At 40.7% G+C, this 22,443-nt stretch overlaps 2 protein-coding genes across 5 annotated transcripts; both read right to left on the reverse strand.

The window, feature by feature from the left end:
- Nucleotides 1-862: 862 nt before the first annotated feature.
- On the reverse strand, nt 863-17,857 carry ZNF131 (zinc finger protein 131). Of its 4 annotated transcripts, XM_056514303.1 has the most exons (8): nt 17,710-17,827; nt 13,834-13,972; nt 12,391-12,492; nt 11,301-11,445; nt 9,111-9,474; nt 8,786-9,008; nt 5,105-5,235; nt 863-2,491 (listed from the first exon to the last, which is right to left on the reverse strand). In XM_056514303.1, the coding sequence occupies exons 2-8, from the start codon at nt 13,955-13,957 to the stop codon at nt 1,832-1,834; spliced, it is 1,749 nt and encodes a 582-aa protein (XP_056370278.1). In that variant the 5' UTR covers nt 13,958-13,972; nt 17,710-17,827; the 3' UTR covers nt 863-1,831. The 4 variants fall into 4 exon arrangements, with proteins under 4 accessions (XP_056370278.1, XP_056370277.1, XP_056370279.1 ...); XM_056514302.1 differs by having other exon boundaries at nt 8,786-9,474; nt 17,710-17,857; XM_056514304.1 differs by lacking the exons at nt 11,301-11,445; nt 13,834-13,972; nt 17,710-17,827 and having other exon boundaries at nt 8,786-9,474; nt 12,391-12,466.
- Nucleotides 17,339-17,890, reverse strand: LOC130265490 (putative uncharacterized protein MGC34800). The gene has a single exon (XM_056514591.1). It carries the CDS (start codon nt 17,888-17,890, stop codon nt 17,339-17,341), a length of 552 nt encoding a protein of 183 aa, XP_056370566.1.
- Between the last annotated feature and the right edge of the window lie 4,553 nt (nt 17,891-22,443).

Consider the following 22,443-nt stretch of genomic DNA (forward strand, 5'->3'; position numbering starts at 1 on the left):
AGCCTTGCTGCCGATGCCATGGAATTGTTCGAATTACATTCGACTTTAAAAACTACACAAAATTTAGATTTGTTGGTCAGATGCGGTCAGATTGTTCCTTAAACTCCACCGAGACAGACTTTGTCTATATGCATTTACGCCTAAAAAAGTTTAGAGCTGGGCAGCTAAGCAAACAGCCCTGTCCCTTCCATGTTATCAGAAGACAAGCTGCTTATTAAAAGCCAGGTATAAAATATAATACCTAAAATTTACTCTCCTGATTAAGATTGGGCCACATCCTTTCCCCTGCATTGAATCTCATCGCAGATTACTTGCATCTCAGAAAACACAAAATATAAGGAAAGAATGCAAGTTACATTAATCAAACTGTTTGAGATTTTAATTGATACCCATGTTTCTTTTGCAACAATTTCTCAAAGGCTGTGATGAAACACAGTAATACTGAATGAAACTAAATAAAAGCACAAATCCCAGGAAACAGTTCTGCATTTGAAGATGGAATAGAAAAGCTTGATTTTAACTAAGATCTGTAGTATTACCAACAGAGCAGTAGGGACCGTCCTTGCAAAAATTCTTCCTGTCATTTAAGGCTTTGAAAATAAAGTTTCTTCAGGAGTTTGGAGCACCTCTAATCTCAAGCAGTAATTAAGACGTTCTTAACATCCTTGACCATAGACAAGCATTTTCTAAACGAATCCAACATTACAGTAAAAAACTATTAATCATATTAAAAATGAGACTGATCCTTAACACTGGAACTTGCACTTAACTGCCAGTCACTCAGTTGTTCTTAATATATTGGATGAAACAAATAATACAACATTTAATGGTTTGTATTGTTTTATTTTCTAATATTGATTAAAATATTTACACTTCTACTTTTCAATCCACAGTTTAGCACTCATACCTATGGCTTTTACGTTTAGCACATCTTTTTGTCAAGTGTCAGAATTTCATTTAAAAAAACCCAAGAACCTGATACCATATAGACAAGTCTCTATGTTTATGTTTAAACATATTCATTTTCAAAAATGATTATTTATAAAAGAAGAGCCTGCTCATAGCTTTCTTCCAAATCATATTTATCACAGACTCTACCAAGCTTTTCCTATTTTTAAGTATCCCTTTTAGAGTGTCCTGCTGCATCCAAGTGAAGTCTGTTCCCTCCCTCAGCCCCTCCCACCTCTAAATTTAATGCAAAAGAAAATCAGTAACTGGCAATTTCAAGCAAAAATATAAAGCACTATAACATTACCTACATTGCCTTTTACAGAACTAAGTTCTCAAAAACTCTAGAAACTTTGTGGAAATTTAACCACTCAGTGTTGAAAAGGCACAGGACTTTTGTGCTCAGAGACCTCCAGCAACAATGCTTTTAGCCCAGCCTGAAACCTAAGATTCAAAAATTCACAGGTATGTAATTGCTACTTACAGAAGAACCCCTCAGATTTTACTGATTCTCCTGCCGCAAACATCCTGCAAATTTTTACAAGACTTTGCTTCTACTGCAAGAGGAAAAGAGGTGAAATTACTTTTACTTATGCCCAGGAATGGTGTATCAATGATACAAGCTATTCATTGCTAAAAATCTCACAAAGTTGTCCGTGTCTGTGGTTGTTTCTGTTCCATGGCACTACATGAATGGGGAAATATTTTTCACATATGAGAGAAGTCTAATTGTACATGAAGAAAGCTAATTTTGGTCCACTTGTCCAGCTTCCTAAGGACAGCATATTGAAAAGGTGACCCGTGATGGTTCAAAAACCAATGTAAAAGTTAACAAAAATAATTTGGTATTTCATTCTTAAAACTGAAGTGTCATTTATTTGTCCTAGTCATCCACTTTTGCATTTTGTGTGTCCACTAATTGTGTTTTTAAGTCTTCAGCTTGCTCATTATCTTCTTTTTCTGCATCATCCGTTTGATTATGATCCTTTTCTTCTGCTTCTCCTTGATCAACACTTTGATATTCTACTTGTTCAAGATCTGATCCATCTATAAGTTCTGCCTGTACTTCTTCCATCTGTATTTGATTTACGTGCTCAACATGTAACTGCTCCACATGAACTTCAGCACCTTGTTCAGTCTGAATGTGTTCAACTTCCAGGTAACTAATCTGCACCTGTTCCTGTAGTTCCTCCATCTGTGTGCCTTTCACTTGATTGTCCTGTATGAGATCCTGGTGCATCTGTTCCACAGTAACCTGTGCAGGATCCACTTGTACCTGAATTACTGGTAGGACATGCACTTGCTCAACTTGTTCTATTATTGTCATTGATGTTACTGGTTCAGCTTCCATACCTTCCACTGGAAGAACCTCTTCTGTCACTAATAGTTCTGAAATATTGTGCATTTCTTTGAGATGCCTTCTCAGCTCACTGCCTTGCATAAACCACAAATCACATAAGGTACAGTGGTTGGGTTTGTCACCAGTGTGTATTACCAAGTGGTCTTTGAACTGATCCCAGCTGTTAAACACGCTGTTACAAACCTGAAACAAAGGACACAGTGTATTAAACAGTGCCAACAGAAATGGGACAAAATACAGTGCCTATCTGAGATCATGGCTTCAGACTGTATAAATTCTTGATATTTGGATTTAAAAAAACATATATGTTAGAAATAAAAGTTGAGAAGAAAACTTTAAATGAGCAGGGGAGTTGATATTTATTTTGCTTTTTTTAAGAATGGTGAGCTATTTTGACGTGTGCTTACATAAGATACTCTCTTGGGTTGCAATACAGGATGTGGCTGAAATGTGTATTCTATCACCATCTGTTGAAGCTGGGTGGGGCAGTGACCCTTATCTCCGTGGCACATACTATCTGCTAATGGGCCATCTTTAAGACTAGGTGGGGCAATCATCTTTATCTTTTCCACAACCCATCCTCCCTCCAGGAAGAATTCATCTGCTGCTGGGCCATTAAGTCCCACTGTATGACTGATAAAATTACATCATCCCATTGGGAGATGCTCCAGCCAGGGGGAGGAGCCAAGTCTTTCCCACCTAGATAAAAACTGAGATTTTGGACAGCAAGTTACCTTCTTTCCACTGGATTCCAGAGGAAAGCTGGACCTTTCCACATGATCCCTGGACCTTCAGAGGAAAACTGCACCTTCTACAGGAGCACAGCTTCAGCTGAACCACATCTGCCACTGCAGGAGGATGCAGCCACCATTTAATGGGACTGCTACCAACACCCTGACTGACAGGGTGTAAGGTTGTATTCTGACTCTGTCAGTATTTTGGGATTGTTCTTTGTAATACTGTATTTCTGTTTTAATTTTCCTAGTAATGAACTGTTATTCCTACTTCCCATATCTCATTCCCATGCCTCAGAGCACCTTAATTTCAAAATTATAATAATAATTTGGAGGAAGGGGGTTTACATTCTCTATTTCAAAGAGAAGCTTCTGCCTTTATTGGCAGACACCTGTCCTTCAAACCAGGACAGATTTCCACAAAATTCATGAGTCAGTAGAGCATTTGAAAGTTTTCTCATCTGAAATTCATGCAAATGTGTTTGGCTGTAGAAAGCAACAAGAAAACACATTTCAACACCCCTTTGCTGTCAGCAAACAGTTTTGAAACAGGATGTTCTATCTCTTAATGATTTTCAGTAACAGCACAGAAAGATAATGGAGGGAATATCTGACAGGATTAAATCAAGAACAGGTCTGTGATGTCAGACAAAAAAATGGGTTGTAATACTACTGCCATGCCTTTTTTCCCCAGGCTCACATTTCAGAAAGAGATTGAACATACAGTTTTTAAAATACTAATATTATAAATAAACACCCAAAATTAGTCATATATGAAGATAATGACTATATGAAGATAATGACTATCAGCAATGCTCAGGCACATAATTACTGCTCTTGCCACACAGAATCTAATTCAGTATTCAAGGCACACACCTGAATAGCACTGAAAGGACTCAAGAAAAAAGCAGTTTTTTCTCCTCTTTGTTCAGTGAACAAAGATTTATTTGTTCAAATGTAGTTCTAAAGAGAAAAAAGTTCTAAAAATTTATCCAAGAATTGCTGCAGTTTCTGCAGTTTCTTGCAACATCTGTGAGAGGATGAGGAAGTTTAGAATACGAGTTATGACTTGAATCAGCTCTTTAAAAGTGAAGTTAGACTTATCTCAACAGCTTTTCAAATGTCAGTTCCATAGTGACAGTGACAACTGACAGTGTCAGTTATATAGTGACAAAGTACCCAATCACTCTCTACAGCATTTATTTTGCTTAAAAAATACTACAGTCTGCCATCATTAATTATAATTACTTTCCAGACGAAATCAGTATGTTTGGTATCAAACAGAGAATAAAAAATAAAAAGAAATTAAATAATAATTTGTATTTTGGACTATGGTTTCACTTTTAGTGAAGTGTGCTTGGAAGTGGGAAAGGCATAGGTCAGTGTATCAAGAACCTTGAAAAGGAAGCAGAGAGACCAGTAAAGTGCAGCCTACCCAAAAGAATCTCTATGATTTTAAGTATAATAAGGTTCCACACCAGTAATTCCATTATTATAAATGAACATGCTTACATGTGAGAATTTATCTGCATGTTTTGGTTGTACTCCAAACACCTCACAACAACTCTACAACACTACAACTCTACTCACTACAACATTACTACAAGGAAGTCTACAACCTCCTTGTTGGAAGAGGAGGGGTAGACACTGATCTCTTCTCCATGGTCACCAGTGACATGACCTGAGGCAATGGCCTGAAGCTCAGTCAGGAGAGGTTTACGTTGGATATTAGAAGAAAGCTTTTTCACCCAGAGGGTGATTGGGCACTGAACAGGCTCCCCAGGGCAGTGGTCACAGCACCAGCCTGACAGAGCTCAAGAAGCATTTGGACAATGCTCTCAAGCACATGGTGTGACTCCTGGGGTGCCCCACGCAAGGCTGGGAGTTGGACTCAATCCTTGTGGGTCGAGTCAAACTCAGCATATTCTGTGATTCAATATTATTTTACTGAAGTAGCTCTTAGAGCCCACTCTCATTGCCTCTCCTGTTCAGTCCTCCCATGCTCCTTGAAGGAGGAAGGTACCTAAAAGGAACCTCAGACTCACCTACTTCCATTACCCACCTGACATTCATACAGCTTCTTTCTTCCCTTTTTAGCGCCAGCTCCAGACTGACAGGCTGTCAGGTGACATTTGAGCGTGCTATTCCTAGCAAAACGTTCATGGCAGTTTGGACATTCAAAGGGTTTTTCACCTGTTAAGACAGATATAAGGATTTGTAAGTGTATAAAACCACCCATGCCTCTTTCAGGTCTCTCTTCTTCCCCTCTCTCTCTCTCTCTTGTCTAGGTTGATAAATATGCTGTAAAGATGCAGCCAACTGGATTATTCTGCAGAAAAAGAGATGAAAACTCAATATAAAAGGGCAAAAAACTGATGCAGAGTCATAACTTACATTTAGAAGAAAACAAATGTAACAATTACCAGTAGCTTTTAAGGTATTTGTGGAAATGATGTTACTATTCTGTCAAAATATTTTAAAGAAATATGAGCTATTTCACACTTCTCATCTGATAATAGTTACAATTAAAGAACTAATATTAGTCAATATACAAAGTGACATAGTAAAGAAGGAAGTACTTAAATAATACAACCTTTTATTTTCAAAAATAATAGCTTATGCTTGAAACTGAGCTCCTGAAAACAAAGCTAGAACAGAATGATTGTGAAATAACAGTGCATCAATACTAAAACAAAAAAACCCTGCATCAAACTTTCCCCCAAAATACATCAAAGAGAAAGCACAGAGGGACATAAATGGGCACAAGCAAAATAAAAATTCTTCTCAGTTTGGCCACTTCATTTCAACCATGGTATCAAACATAGAAGCCAGCTAAGGACAACAGCAGGGGAAGCTGAAAGCAGATCTTTCTATCATCTAAGGTACTATGCTGTCATCAAGTGGTAATGAACAAAGGGTGTTGCACCATGCACAAACACAATGACATTCAAGCAAATTAATTTACAAAAAAAAACCAAACCCTCAAAGAGTGTGTTTCCTCTGAAAGTCTGTAATAATCTGTATAGGTACTGCCACCAGCACCACTACTGAAACAAATGGATAATGAACTCCAAAAGAGGCTGAGCCATTTCAGTGAATACCATGAGGATTAATCCTACCTAGTTTAAAAAACTGCATTTTCAGGCATGTGGTAATTATTGGATATTGCAGTGGAAAAACAAATCTTCAGAAATATTCACCTGTTCCTAATAAGCTTTTCAAAAGAAATTCACAAGCAACTTGAGTGTCACTTATACACCTAAAAGCTACAGAAATGTGTTAAATGGTGGGAGCATTCCCCTTTACTAAACGCTACATTTTTGAAGTGCTGTACAGGAAAGGCAGAGAGGACACTAAAGTGCCGTCAGTCCTGCAGGTCCAAAATCACGGACTTCGCCCAAGCAGCTAGTGGGTTTGGAACCAGATGATCTTCAAGGCTTCTACCAATGCAAACCATTCAGTGATTCTCTGGTTCTACAGAGCATGAATGGATGACCAAAGAGCTCCCGGACTAACTCAAACACAAAAAGGAAGTCCATGGGACCTGATGAGATGCATCTGCTGGTCCTCAGAGAGCTGGTGAAGGAAGTTGTTAAGCAGCAATCCATAAAATTAGAGGTGTAACAGTCTGGTGAATTCAAGATGACTGGAAAAGCAGAAGCATAATCCTTTCAAAAGAGGGACATAAGGAAGACCTGGGCAACTATAGGCCAGTCTCACCTCCATGCCTTAAAAATCATGGAGCAGATCCTCCTGGTAGCTATGCTGTAAAGACAGGCTGAGAGCATTGGGGTTGTTCAGTCTGGAGAAGGAAAGGTTTCAGGGAGGTCTAAGAGCACCTTCCAGTGCCTAAAGGCAGTCTACAGGAAGGAAGTCTGGAGAAGGAATTTTTACAAGGGAATGTAGTGATAATGGCAAAGGGGGAATTGCCTTAAGCTGAAACAGAGTAGGTCTAGGTTAGATATAAGGAAGAAATTATTTTCTCAGAGGGTAGTTATGCACTGGAACAAGTTTCCTAGAGAAGCTGTGGTCCTCCCATCCCTGAGAAATGTTCAGGGCCAAGCTGAATGTGGTTCATAGCAACTTGGTCTAGTGGAAGGTACCCTGCCCTTGGTCCCAGAGGGTTGAACTAAAGGATGTTTAAGGTACCTTCCAACCAAAGCCATTTTATCATCCTAGTACTGCTTGACTGCTATCTTAATGTAATTGCTAGTGTAGTGATTGAGCAAAAACAGGATAAAATATTTTTAGGACATTTTCTCTCAGGCCTTTCAAGTTCATTTTAGCATTCAACCAGTGCTACACAGAGCTCAGAATTTAGAAAGCCTTTAACAGAATGGGAGGTTTTTCATTCTCCTTATGAGATTACAATTAAATGCTGATATCTCTTCTGATTTTAAGCTTAAGGCTTTTGAAAATGCTAAACTGCAATTAATTCCATATGTTATACTTATTAGATCAATATATATTAGGTATATTTTGCACTTCTTGTGATATGCTAACTTACTTTGAATTGAAAAACCTTTTTTGCAAGAGCAAACATATTATGTATTTTGGATTACTCTGGTTATCTGCCACAAATCTTTTCCTGAATAGATTTTTGTTAACTAGCATGTATTTGAATTGCTTATAATGTAGAAACACTCCCTGCTTTACAGGGGATAAGGACTTCCCAAAGCTTATAAAAGTTTATAAAAGGAACTTCTAGGAGGCTATTTGGAATAGACCAGAGACAGCCATATATGAATACTTGGCAGTTCCACATACAGGTGCATTCTAGTTAAATTAAGATATTCTAATTAAAAGGCTTTAACAATAAAAGCTGCAAAAGAAATGGAGCTACTACCATCCATTAAACTTTTACTTATGACTGGCACATTAAACAAAAACATCTGAAAGGTCAAGACCATGTATATTTTACATTCAGTTACCTATGTCATTCTCAGTGTCTGTTCACTCAGCAGATTTTTCAGTGAGATGAAGAAACAATAATCTCCCATACCAAAAAGAAAAGAAGGAAGAGCACATATCACTTTGTACTCAAAAGATCTTTCCTACCCAGATTTCAAAGAGGCAGATTTCACAATAAAAAAAAAAAAAAGTGTACTATAATGACTAGAAATTTTTTGCTAGTTTTAGTAGTTTTGCTTAATTAACCAAGAAAATTCAAATCATAGATGAGATGAGACAAGAGCAAAGGTAAAACTTTCCAAACAAGATGGTACAAGACATAATTCTTTGAGGGTATTTTATGTTTAATAAGCATTTACTCAGAAGTTGTTAGATAAAGAAATACTCTAGATTGTATCCCACCAAGAAGACTGTGATTTAAATAATATTTCAACAGAAATATTTACTAGAAAATTTTGAAAATTAAAGTAGTTCCCCAGTTTGGTATTTCTGAAAATGGGGACATGCCTTAAGGAAGTATTTTGAAAAACATCTTTAAAGGTTTAATAGACTTAACAGAGAAGCTTCCTTACTACTTTCTGGTTTTAGGAATCTATTTTTAATTGACTCCATCCCCCAAAAGTTCACATGAATTGAAAACAAAAAAACACAAACAAAAACATCAACAAACAAAAAGACATACCACCATTTTAGTTATAACTAGAAGACAAGTATTTCTAGCACTCAGGACTCATTTATTTTCTTCAGCTTATTATCTATTTCCCCAAAACATGCAAAAGTCCAAAATACTAGAATGAAGGCCACAAGCACAGGATTGTAGCACTGTTCTTACCTGTGTGCTTCCGAAGGTGCTCTTTAAAATGCCCAAAGTGGTCAAACTGCTTGTCACAATACTGGCATACATGTATTTTCTTGCCAGGTCTTTGCTTCTTGCTGGCACCACCTTCATCAAGGTGGTAACAGGTGAGGTGCTGTTTCAAAGCACTCTCTCGTAGGTATCTTTTATTGCATATGTCACACTTGTAATTCTCAGTAGAGTGTGTTTTCATGTGTTCCTTAAAATGGTAAAACAATTTAAATGAACGGTTACATTTCTCACAGTGGAATAAATTGTTCATGTGTGACAGCTGAAGTTCCACAATTTCAATACCTTCTACCTGTTTGCACGAGGGGTCAGTTGCACTATCACCTTCTTCTTGGATCTGGCATTTTCTCTCTCCCTGACGATACTTGCTGGTGATATCTGCCAAAAGAGCCAAAGCAGATTCATCTGATGTACCTGTTGTCTGTATGTACTTTATGGATTGCTCTGCAGAAGCTACTTCTTCAAGGGTTTCAATGCTGTCATCTTCCACTTTCATTGTCCCTTCACCAATCTCAACCTCAATTTCAACAGGCTCTGATTCTGCAGATGGCAGTGTTTCTGTGATAACATTAGAGGTTTCAGCAATCTTCCTCTTTTTTGGTTTATTTTTACTTTGTGCTTCATTAGGTTCTAAGGGTGATGAATTCTCTTTGTTCCTGAAAAGCATTTGCATAAACATGGTTAAGATCACTTAACAATGACATAACTCCTGCATAGTAAAGAGGTTCTGCATCCAACACTCCCTTGGCTGTTTCTCAATGAATGATGACATTATCTGTGTGCAAATCAGACACATAAGCTGTGTGCACATCAGAAGCTCATTTGTCCTTAATCTACACTCCTTAGTGCAGTAAAGTAACATTGTTAAGGCTAACAAAATATTTTTAAGTATTTTAAGTATTTAAGCTCTGCTTGAATGATACAAAACATCTATCAAGAAGAAAAACCAGCTAACCTATTGACTTATCTAAAAATTTGTGAAATTCTGTACTTGGAAAGAAAACTCCTCTAAAATAATAAATTCTCTGGCCTGCCTACTCAGAAATAAGTTCAAGCCCCTCCTATGCCATTCATCTCTTAAGATCTGCACTGTGTGCAAGCAGTACTTAGAGCTTGTCAGAAAACACTTTAGTTATGACTTCACACAATGGTTATATACACACAAGGGTTAACATATCCCATAGCTCAGGAAGGCACACTGCTAACAGATGACATGAAAAAAAGCCACTAGGATCTGAAAGGAGTATTCTAGTTTAATTTTCTGGGCTTAAACACTTAAACACACCTCAGTTCAGTACTGCTCTCCCTGATTAACACATACACAACCCTCCTCCTCCAAAATGTCAGGGACAGCACGGCATCTCAGACACAGACACAGCTGAGTGAGTCAATGCTTTCAAGTCATCCACAGCACTACTGTGATGCAGGTTTTACTACTGATCATCAGTTTCAAAATTAAGTGGCTATCTTCCCATCAAACAGACTGTCTGGAGTAAGCTATGCTTTTAACCTTCCTCTGCACCATGATGAAACCTTTCATGTAATGCACTCCCTATCACTTTCAGGCTTTCTAGTAACAGGAGACAAGACTTTGCCCAGTCTTTCCAAGTCATATTGTCAGATGTGTAAGTAATGAGGTAATGCAGGCCACGGTTTATAAATGGCACTTTAGTCTGTTCACACACAGGAAAACAGACTAGCTAAACCCAGTTTCATATAGCCTGGATTTCTGATGTCTACAAGATGACAGGTACATTGCAAGGAGCTCCTGGATCACGTACCAAAAGCAGTCAGTGTAGCATGCAGAAGGAATAAGAACATGAGAGAACTTGATGGAAGTGAAATGGAAGAAAGGGGATGAAAAACAGTTATGATGGGATTGGCACCCACTTTTTTCAAGCTAGACTTTGGCACTGGATTACAGTTTCTGGTACTGGATAACAGGTGCTGCAGCAACATTTGATTGAGTATTGAACCCAGATAAAACTGACTTCAACAGTTACATTCATTCAAGAAGTTCGAGAGATTAATTTTGCAGCAAGAGGTTTTAAAATCACTGCTTATTCTCTCAGAAACAGCAGAAAGCTGCATGAAATCAAAACACCAGCACAAACTTGTTAATGTTGTCGGATTACCAGAGACATTGACACTATGCAGCCAGCTGTCAGTCAGGTGGGGCCATCAGACAGAGACCAACCACCAGTTACCAGTCACAGTCCTACAACATCAGCAACATTACAAGCCATGTCACTTGTCACTGAGTTCTAGCCCAACAACAACACTGACTTGTAGCCCAACATTATTGTTTTACCCCGTGTAATTCTGACATGTATGTTACAGTAGAAGAATATATGTTTCTACACAAGTTAAGGAGGTTCCACCATAAGAAACAGCACTGCAAAATAGGCAGCCAGCTCTTGCAAAACCCTTATTGAGACTTTCTCCTTCAGTGTTGGGAAGAAAAAGAGGCTTATATACTTACCTGATTTCAAGTGCTTTGATTGCTTCTAGCATCTGTAGATACTCTGCAGCTTTCCAAACATCATTTGCTTCTTCCTCACCTTGTACCATTAGCTTTGCTGTATAGGTGAACTCAATTAGGTGACGAAAGGCCATGTTACTTACACCTGTATAAAGGCAAGAGAAACGAGTTACCTTTTACAATTCCACAGCCTTATCCTTCCAGTGCATCCTGCACACTTGTCTGCACACCATTTTGATCACAGTACTGTAGCTGCCAGTTTCATAAAGATCACACCCTTAAATGGCTCCAGTGAATGGTTTGGGTTGGAAGAGACCTTTATAACCACATAGGTCCAACCTCACTCAGTTGGAATAAAAAAACCTACTAAAGAAACATGTGAGTCTGGAACAATAGTGGAGTTTTGCTGTAACAAATATAAAAGGAATGATCAGATGAACAAAAAGCTGTTTCAATAATATATAGATTGAAACACAAAAATACTATTCCTGGAGGCTGAAATGCTGCTTCAGGAATTTAATTTCCTCCCTGCCTACCACATAAGTATTGTTCCATGTCTGGCTTGCTCTGGCATCCCAGCCAAGGCATCAGCCATTGGCCATCACTGACAGCCTTTTTCAGCTGACCAGAATGTAGTGTAGTACACTAGCCTTAAAACATATACAGGGCCTACCTGATCTTCACTAGCCATGTATTAGGGGGGAAAAAAAAAAAAAAAAAGCACCACATAATGTCACATTTTCCCTTTCAGTATATTTAATACTGTTCTCATTTTTATTTTTCTTCAGTGAGGTTTTCTTTCCAGTGATAATAGCTGTCTCAGAACAACTCAAGAACTAAGATCTAGAAAGTTAACTGCAATGACCAAGGATGTTCAAGTGTTCAAGGCCAGGCTGACTATGGCCTTGACCAACCTGGTCTTGTGGGAGGCATCCCTTCCCATGGCAGGGGAGGTTGGGCCTAGGTGATCTGAACATTCTATTATTCCAACTCTAAACATTTTATGCACTGGCCTGCACTAAGGATGCTACAATAATTTCAAGCTTGACCACACAACTCTGAATGCTCTTATCTGCACCAGTCAGATTACCTTCAATCTCCACCAAAGGCTCCTGAGTGAAATCTTGGAAGAATTTATGGAAGAACTGGCTACAGGCAGCAAGAACTGCCTTATGAGCTTTGAAATGGTGACCTGCAAAGGAAGACAGAAAGTTTGGTTTAAGGTAACACTTTCCTCCCTTCATAGTGAAGAATAAATGCAGATGCAGAAAAAAAACCCCAGTTTAAACATCTATTCCAGCAGCATATCCTGTTTCTCCTTGCAACACAGGACAATACTGAAGCTGGCTCCTCCCTTCTCACACGAACCTTGCTAAAGCCCTGCAACTCAACCAGCTGGAGAACTCACTCACACTCACTCACTCATGTGTTTCTCATTTAAGAAATGAATTACGGGAAATTTCTATGCAAACTTTTTTTCTGTCTGTCTTGGGCTCAGCTCTGTATGTCTCATGTTTTTGTTGCTCCTACAGACTGATGTATATTACCATCTCTGCCAGCATAAACACCACACAACAAAAGTGGTTCTGCTCTATTCTTCCTATCTTCCAGAGTCTGTATTTCTTCTCCCTAGTGGAGGGATGAAAATTTATAGGGCGCAGTGATACAGGGATAAAGAAAGCAACATGGATTAGAACTACACAGCTGCACACAAAACCAGCTCTGAGTTCAACACATGGATTTGGTAATGACAGAGCAGGAGCAAACATTAAGGGCAAGTGCTGTCAGTGAAACTGGCTGCCCCTGAAGAATATTTGTTTTTCTTCATTTGCTTACCCTCCTTCTAATCTGGACTCTGTAAGATCACTTTTCTTCAAATGAGTTGCTGCTATCTTTTTAAAGATTGGGTGGTACTCCTTTAGGTAAGTCTGTCCTAGAGGACACTGCCTATATTCCCTGTAATGTTCATCCATTCTAAGACACGTTTGGAATATGAAGCAGACTTAAGTGATCTATCACATACTACCTTTTCTAAGAGAATAGTAAGCACTTGTATCTTCATCATCCTTTTAAAACAGTTCTTATGCCTTAGAACACTTACAAGAAGTGTGTGCTTCTACCCTTTTTTAAGTAGTACACAGACACCAGAGAAGCTGCTGTGAGAAGTAAATATTATTTCAAGGTGTGGGGCTTTTTTATTTAGACACAGTATTTGTAGAAGTTCTCTGCATGTGGTCAGACAAGTCCAATAAAAACATTTTAACAATGTTTTGGGAATCCTTAGCACATTAAATATACCACGGCAGTTTGAAAGAGGACTTCCACCTGAGAATATTTTAGTCTCTTGTTTGGGAAAACAGAAGCAAAATTATTAATCACTACAATGAGACTTTGGAAGTAACTTGTACAGAGGAACAGAACCAAGAATTTGATCACAGCACAGTCTGACACCTGACCATGAAAAATCTAACAGCGTCCCACCACAACTTTCAGAATTCTCCGAATACCAGCTGGTTCTCAGGCCTCTACATACCGTCAACGATCAGAGTGATATCTGTAAACTGGTCCTGCTCACGTTGTTCATTCAGTCTATCCAAAATAACTTTATAGTGTTCAGGGAATTCCTGGATACAGTCCATCGTTTCCTCAGCTTCCATGGCAAAAGGCCTGGTCTGCAAAACAAATGTGGTATGAGAGTAAGAATATTGTGCCACACAGTAAATACTGTGCACAGCCAAGTTATTATACAAATATGACCTAACTAGCACTTTGCCAGGACTACAAAACCAATGGAAAAACTGTTTTTTACCAAGTGTTAGCTGACAGGTAGGAAATGGCACAGCTAATGATGTGGAATATTGTCTTATTTGGGCACATGAAGAAGCAGCCAAAGTGGGTATTTCTTCATCCTATGGATTCAGCAAGGACCCAACCACCCTCAAGCAAATACTGCAGGGATGCAACATCGCCACAGCTACTCAGCCTACACCACAGCAGCATCATCTCAGAATCTGCGTACAGTTACTTCTTGCAATCCCACCTATCTACTTGGTTAACAGACAGTTCTTAAAACTGTTAAGTCACATTTTGCAGCTCATGAACACAAGATATTTACTTCCTTTAAATATAGATGTAATAGAGCAGCAGTTTTCAATTTCTGAGTGCATCATAATTGCCAGGGATTTAATTTGCTGTCAAGCTTACTCATCCATCCTACTTATACTTCTTCTGTAAAGCAAAATATTCTTTGCCAGTGTTTTGAAAGAGACACATAATGCTTATAATCCCCTCCTCCATTACTAACACAATAAAAATGGGAGTTGCAGAGGATCTCAGACCTGGAGAGGTTTAGCAGAACTCAATGCCTGTGGATGAGATGTATACAACATATACCATCCCAGGAATCACTCAACAGCACGAAATCATCAGCAAAGGCCATGGCTGTAACTTTCAAACCTCCCTGTTGGAACCCTTGACAATCAGCTTCCAATTCACACAGAAGAGGATCAAGTGTGAGGTTATATAACACAGGTGACACAGGGTCTTCCTGCTTGACACCTGTACAGATCTTAATGGGCTCTGTCTTCTCACTTTTAGTATCAATGTACGTGAAGTAGTCTGCTGCTTATGCAGCAGGAAAGCATCTAAGTACTTCAACAAAAGCACTTCACAAATCACCTCCAGGCAAAATTACTTCATATCCATGCAAAAAAGCTCATCTTCAACTCCCACACTAAAGTGGCTTATATTTAGAATGCTGCAGAAACAAAAGAATTATGGAGCTCCTGTTTATACCGTAAAAGACTCTCCTCCTTGTCTCTCAGAAAAAAGTCACCCATGAAGAAGTCGTTTTACCAAAAGAGTGAAATAAGTAGAGCAGAAGCAACTACTTACTTAGGGAAATCCACCCCTACCTGCTATTGCTACGTTGCCAACCACAAAAATGTTGCCCACAAAAGTCAAATGCGTTACCTGGTGTGCAATGAGCCAATAACTACTCACTCGAGGTGACAATGATTATTTATTTCAGAGTTGTGCAAGCCTAGGTGTCCGGTGGAATTCCACAAATCAAGTACCCAACTATAAAAATTTTTTACTAATTTTACATTTTAGCAAGCAAAAGGATTAGTGTTCATTGGTTACAAGTAATATAATTCTCTTATTAATTAGTATTCTCTCTTCTACTGGTTAATGACTTTCTTGCTTCCTATGCTAATTAGTCCACATGCTCAGTCTCTCTCTTCTTTTGGATCAGTGGTTTCTTGGGTTGGTTGTTGCAATCTCCCCCAGCCAGAATTACCTGTTACCCAGTTGGAGCTGATTCCAACATTAAATTTGCTAAATTTGGTTTATTAGTTTCCTCCTTTTTTTGGGGATTCTGCTACATGTCCCTGTGGCTTCTAAATTCTGCATTCTCTGCATCCACTATCAGTGGTACATCCATTTTCCCAGGCTTTGTTAGCCTGCCCTTAGATCTGAGATTACTGAAGTATGTCTTCATAAGCTTAAGAAGGCAATTCTACCAATAAGTAATTTGTTTTTCTAACACCTGGACACTCAGAGATTGTTGGCTGCACTCTGTTTCATGGATTAAATCTCCCTTCTTGCTGAAGAGGTTTGACAGGACACAAAGATTCAACACCAAAGAAAATCCTTTCTTAAGCCAATTCTACATATTCCATATTTCACACCAGAAACAACTGTCAGGGTCTTCAAGCGGGTAGAGGAGCCTGCAGGAGAAGATGAGGTGGAAGGGAGCAAATGCTGCAGCTGCATTCTCTTTTCCTCATCTATAATGGTGGGTCTAAGACAGCCAGAAGTTCCCACCTTTCTTTCACCATCTGGTATTTCACATAAAGTCTCATGTGGGAAGGTGTCAGCTACCTACTTCATAGTTCAATTATTCTTGCCCATTTTTTGACACATTATAAAAGGGCAGATGAGTTGCATTTAAAAGCATAATTCCTTAAAACAGATTTTTGACCCCCAAATCTCATGATTTTCACCTCCCATGATTTTTGCTTTACTTCCAAACTGACTGTAGGGATACCTCCAAAGAAACACCCCAAACCTCAAAAAGTAGCCCAGCAAACACAAGATACTCTAAAAGGTTTTTTTCTTAGAAGTCTGACAAAACACAGTAAGAAACATATAATTCATGTTAGACAGTTCATTAATTTTCACAGAACTAGTAAAACTGTGAATTTACTGTGTAACTAAATGCAATTGCAGCATTCATTGAGTATTCTCATTCTAAAAACCTCAGTCATACTGCGGAAAAAGGCCTGACATATCAGCACATGTTCAATGAGAGCATGACTGCTTTGGAGGAAGGAGTGAAAAGTACAGTTGGGAAAACAAAGCAGCCGAGGAAGACGGACATAAGTGATCCAAACTCCCACTTATGAGTGGGCTCACAGCTGAGGGACAGAGAGTGGATCGCTTCAGCTGTCTGTGCAACTTCCTTGGAAAACTCGTGGAAGTACTGCCTTAGCCTTATGAGCCTGAACGCATTTCATGTGATCTGCATATGATTCGCCAAGCTGCTTTAATAAATCCACCTCAAGGGAACCACGTTATTATTACTATTCTCCTGGGCTACATGTGGAACTCGGTGGATTCCAGGCACCAGATGTCAGTTCCCGCACACGGATCCCACAGGCGCGGGCGGGGCGGGGCTGGGGCGGCCCGGGTGACCCGGAGGAGCCGACGCTGAGCGCCCACAACACCGCCATCTTGGGAAACGGGGAGCCGCGGGCCAGGCAGCGCAGGAGCGGGAATTCCTCATGCACGCTGCCGCACGTTTTGCTCAAAACCAACGCTCAGGCGCGGCGCAGGCCCCGGTGCCGCTCCCGCCGCTCGGCCCCGCACGCGGACTCGGGGCGCTGCCGCTAGGCTCATGGGCACAGCGGCCGCTAGGCGGCGCCCCCGCCGCCTGCGCCCCGCCCGGGGTTCCCGCCACCCGCGCGCGCCTCCCGCGGGCTGCGGCCCGCGCGCCCCGCGGCCACCGCGGCCTCATTGGCGGTCGCCGGTGTCAGTCAGCGGGGCCCTGGCCAATCGCGAGGCGCAGGCAGCGCTCGCCCCGGGCGCAGAAGCCAATGAGCAGCCGCCGGGTGCCCGGAGCGGGCGAAGGCGGAAGGCCTGGCCCGCGCCCAGGGCTGGCCGCGCACGGGGGATCCGGGCGCGGTGCGGGCGGCGCCGGCAGGCACGGGGGTCCCGCGGGGCGTCCCGGGAGGGGACCTGACCGCTGCCAGCCCGAGCCTGGCGCCCGGCAGCGCCGCCGCCTCGTTACTCCTTATTACGTCATCAAAGCGCGCATTAAATCGATCCCTTTTCAATTCCCGGCCGGGTCGCGGCCCGACGACGCGGCGCTCCAAGAGGTGGGGAGGCGGTTCCGCCGGGGACTCACCGGGAGCAGCTCCTCGCCGCGCCGCTTCTCGCTCCACCGCCGCTGCTTCCTGCTGCCCGGCACCCTGGAAAGCGGGGCGCGCGCCGGCCAATCCCGACTCGCATTCCCGGCCTGCCCCGCGCTCACCTTCCACGCGACAGGGCGCGCGCGCGCCGGGGGCGGGGCCCGGCTTCCGGGGCATGCCGGGAGTTGTAGTCCATATGCGCAATGTGAGGGGATCAGCGTGAAAGACTGGGTGGGGCTGGACGGGTCACTGTGGGTCTTCTGTTCCGCTCAAGCAGGATCGTCCAGAGCACATGGCACAGCATTGTCGCCAGACAGTTTTTCAGTATCTGTTAAGTTAGGCTCTCTGGGTAATCTGTTCCAGTCACCCGTGCTGTAAAGTTCTTCCGCATGTTCTGGTGGAATTTCTTGGGCACCACTCAGTGTTCCGTTGTTTCCCGTCCTATTGCTCAGCAGCACCGAGCAGAGCCTGGTCCATGCTCTGACCCCTCCCCGCAGGCACTGACAGACACTGACAGGGTCCCCTCTGTCACCTCTCCCTGAGACTGAAAAGGCCCAGCTCCCTCAGCCTTGTCTCGTAAGGGGGGCACTCCAATCCCTCCATCATCTTTGTTGTTCAATTCTGTTCCTCTTGCAGATGGGGATTGCCTGTGTCTCCCCTTCTAGATTTTATGTTTTGCACTTGCATTGCAGTGCATTCCTTAGTCTGGCACGCCAGAACATTTAGCAAGGCCGGTGGTGTTAGAGCCACATAGACCATCACAGGCAGGACTCACATCCGCAGGATTCCCTTCATCCCGTGTCTCCCCGACTCTTACACAGCCACTCTTCCATGCAGTTCTATAACACCCTCTTACTTTATAATTAAGATTGAGCTGTGCCTAAAATGGGTATCAAGAAATGGTGTCAAAAGCTGAAAAGTCAGAAGTGCGATCTGCCCAGCAAGGCTCACTCTGTGGTGCCCAGTGAGCTATTTGGCTGAGCACCTTAGGGAGAGATAGCAAGTGAATGGCACTGGCTGCAACCAGCCCCTCTGCCATCCTGTCTGAGCACTGACAACGTGAAACTCAGGTTTCTTTTCTACACTGGAGTCTTCAGGGCACCCCTAGTCATCCAGGTTTCATGTCCTGCCACCAGATGAAAATCTAAATCATCCAAATAAACCAGTATAATAATTTAACTAGTCAGAAGAGATAGCATGATTGCCCTTTGAAAGCCTCTAAGTGGAAGCTGGCAAGTGAAGATCAGCCTCATGCGTGGCTCTGATGAGCTTGCCCAGGCTAATTCCTGAAAATTGACTTGTTTATGAACTTCACCCTTTTTCCATGGTGCTTATTGCTTAATGGCCTTGTTAGCATGACAGTACTATTTCTCTTGTCAGTAGGTCTGCTCAGACAGTTATTTGCAACCTAGGAGTTGCCTGCCACACTCCTTCGTGTTTTTTGGTACACAACAGTACATAAGCAATGTGGCTGCTTCCTGCATTTAAATATATATGAAGGTTTGTTTTAAACTAGCAGAGATCTAATTTTTAGTGGAAAAACCGTATCTCCAATATTTATAATCCAAACAGAAATATTGCTAAAGCTATCACTATAGCAGAGTGCAAAACAAGAATTAAAATTTTCCATTGCAGCACCTTCTGTCCATCCAGAGTTGGTGTCTTGCTTGTTTGATTAATGTGTGGTTTGTTCTGACCATTTACTTTTTTTCCCATGGCATTTTCCACTGTGTTTCCTTTTTACTATGGCTTTTCCCATCTAGTTTTACTGTGAGGTTAGACTGAACATTTTAAATGAACAGTTCATACTTGGTCCGAATAGCTTTTCAAATATAAAATTACACTAAGCTGTAACTCTTATATCCTCCTTTTCCTCTCTCTGAGATGGCTGTGTCATTTCTCAGCACTACCTCTAAGATTTCTAAGAGCTCTGTTACAAAACAATGCAATTTCATTTTAGTAAGTCTGAAAACTATCTCGTTTATAGTGCATTTTATTTACATAAAGTGCATTTTATTTACATGTTAAGCACATATCTAAAGGATCTTTATCAATATCTCTGGTTCAACTCGTATTAGCCATTTATATGCCTAAAAGTTACCTATGCTTTTCTCCTTTTTCAGAATCACCTCAATGACATTAGAGAATCTTGTATTAATTAAAACAATATGATAAGTCTTCTGGACATAATATTCAGCTGAGTTTGGGAAAATTACTGAAGTGTAGGTGTTCTCTTCTAGCTCCAGCCTCTCACAGCAGCACTGAACAGGGCTGAGAGCATCTGTCCAGGCTGAGTGTTGTGAGCCTCTCCCAGGGGAGCTGTGAAGTAGCAAACAGACAAAAATGAGTACTAAACTAATAGAATAATAAACTAATAGAAGAAAATTGTGAATCATATATTTCTCTTCTTTAATAAAGGAAACACCTCTCTGTCTGAGGAAATGCAGGAATTAAAAAACTGGAGACGTGAAATCAAGAATTCAGGAGGCCTGCTTATGTGAAGCGTTGAGTAGACAGCTGTTGTCCAAAAGCAGGTGATTCAGATCATAAATGAAGGCCAAAATGGACCAAAAGGCCAAATCAGCCCATCTAGTGCAAAGCCATCCACCTGGTAACCTCTGACCTACATCCAGCTTACTGGACAGCTCTGACTGTCTCCCAAAATGGTTTTGGAAGCTGCTTAGTGCACTCATAGTATACCCAGATCTCCCACATCAAATCCAAATTATTCAGCAGGCAGGTACAGAATACAAGTAGCTGCAGTGTGGCCTTTGCTGGTCTCTTCTACTAGAAAAATTCTTACAAACTCAGCTGCTCATTTCTGTAGTGTTATCAGTCATTGCAAGAAATCTCCTCTGTATCAGACGAGTCAGTACACTTCCCATGCAGTGTCTTGTTCTGTGCATGAGAAGGCTTTGTTGTCATGCCTAGAGCAAGCCAGATGTGTGCTGTTATTCAAGAGGAAAACATTTCTGTGGAGCCCCTATGATAGGTATGCCAAGAGCAGTAATATCACTGCCTGTCTAAAAGTTTTAAAGGAAAATAAACATGGATTGTATTTCTGACAGAGAACTGTTCTGTTAATCCTCCTTATTTCTTTATTATTTCCAGAATAAAGGGAGGATATAAGGAGTTAATGGAAGTAAAAATGATAGTGTAACTATATAATTCAATGCTTGAAAGCTGTAATGTGTAGAATTGTGGATTGATTTAAAAAATATTTAAACCTTGCTCTGTAACACAAACAGCCTGTTCCTTCGTTATCTTGCTATTTTCAGAGGAAATGTGCAGCTAGGACAGGATGTGCATTTATATCTATTCAGTATTGTCTGCTGACGTACAAGCTCCATGCCAGGTCTTATCTACTGTTTACAAGTTTCATATTTTTGTGGCCCCAGAAAGATCAGCTGACTCATGAAATCAGAAAGATTAGTGTCTGTTGAATACTGCAAGTGATGGTAGTTGAATTCTAGTTCTTATTTAAGTATTTTCTTTTACATAATTTTAAATATCTGGAGGAAGAAGTAAGTCCAGTTTCATAAACCATAGTGATTTGGATTCTGCTGGATTACAAGAAGCATGCCTAAAGAAATTAGATGTAAAGTACTTAGTTTTTTTCTTTCTTTTAATCCCATAATATAGAATCATATATATACATATAAAATGAGTTGTGTTGGAAGATAATTTCCCAGTATAAGTTCAGCAGGCCTTGTCTAGGTCAGTTCTTGTCTGGAAAACCTCTTAAAGAAAACCTCTGTTAAAAAGTTATTTGTGTTTATTGTTAAAATACATATACATCCAATTTTTGTATGGGTATGCATTGTGCATTATGAGTAGAAATAACATAGACATTATTACAGATTTCATATATTTAATTAGTACCTCTTCAGACATGACCCAGATGTTTCACAGCCAAATCTTTAACCTCATTTGCAAAAGTATTTTTGTTTTGTGGGTTTTTTTGATAAGCAGCAGTGGACACAGCACATCAGGAACTTGAAATGGGGTGCCTTTACTTGCTCTCTTTCACAATCCACTAAAATCTACAGAATCTGGAAGGTGTTAAAGCTAAATCGTAAGAAAATGTTTTGACCTAGCCCACAACTGTACTTCTCTGTATTATACATGCAGAAACATTAACAGATAATTTTCTGGTCAGGTAATCTTCCTAGAAAAACATAGAGCTATGGATCATACTGTTGCTGTGAGAAATTATGTATGGCTGATGGGAGCATGAAATGTTCACTATAAACTTTACTCCAGAACCTGGAGACAATCAGGGAGTCATTCAACATGCAATTAAGATAAGATTAAGAGCAATAAAAAGTTGGAAAATTGGGTAACCTAGAATTCTTCCTGTTAGCTAGAGGAATATTCTTTTCCCTTCAAGATTTTTTTTCTTCCTGGCACAGTCTTTCATCCATCAAGTGCATCTTCTATCTGTGCAAGACAATTTGTGCTCTGTGTCACATTGACTGGGACTGTGCTGATTATAAAGAGAGTTCTCAATTTGCAGGCTTGCAGGTGGAGCAGCTACCAAAGCACACGTGCTTCTGTCTGTTGAGTCCTTCAGTTCTTAAGGCCAGCCACATGAGCCACACTGTGAGCCTCAAACAGTGCCTGAGCTGCTGACTGCATAGTGATTTGCCTGAACAGTGGAGACTGAATTCCTATATTGGCTTCAGGACAACTGAAATTCCTCACTGTTCTTTAGTTTTGTATTTAGTAAC

Source organism: Oenanthe melanoleuca, chromosome Z (genome assembly GCF_029582105.1).
Source record: "Oenanthe melanoleuca isolate GR-GAL-2019-014 chromosome Z, OMel1.0, whole genome shotgun sequence".
Taxonomy (NCBI): domain Eukaryota; kingdom Metazoa; phylum Chordata; class Aves; order Passeriformes; family Muscicapidae; genus Oenanthe; species Oenanthe melanoleuca.

What these genes read in the sequence shown, in the direction of transcription:
- ZNF131 (XM_056514302.1), bottom strand. Translation starts at nt 13,957, where the DNA reads ATGGAAGCTGAGGAAACGATGGACTGTATCCAGGAATTCCCTGAACAC. An exon ending in TATCACTCTGATCGTTGACG is followed by an intron (nt 12,493 to 13,833) that starts GTATGTAGAGGC and finishes CTTCCTTTGCAG; the next exon opens with GTCACCATTTCAAAGCTCAT. An exon ending in GCACCTTCGGAAGCACACAG is followed by an intron (nt 5,236 to 8,785) that starts GTAAGAACAGTG and finishes CTGTCTTAACAG; the next exon opens with GTGAAAAACCCTTTGAATGT.
- LOC130265490 (XM_056514591.1), bottom strand. Translation starts at nt 17,890, where the DNA reads ATGCCCCGGAAGCCGGGCCCCGCCCCCGGCGCGCGCGCGCCCTGTCGC.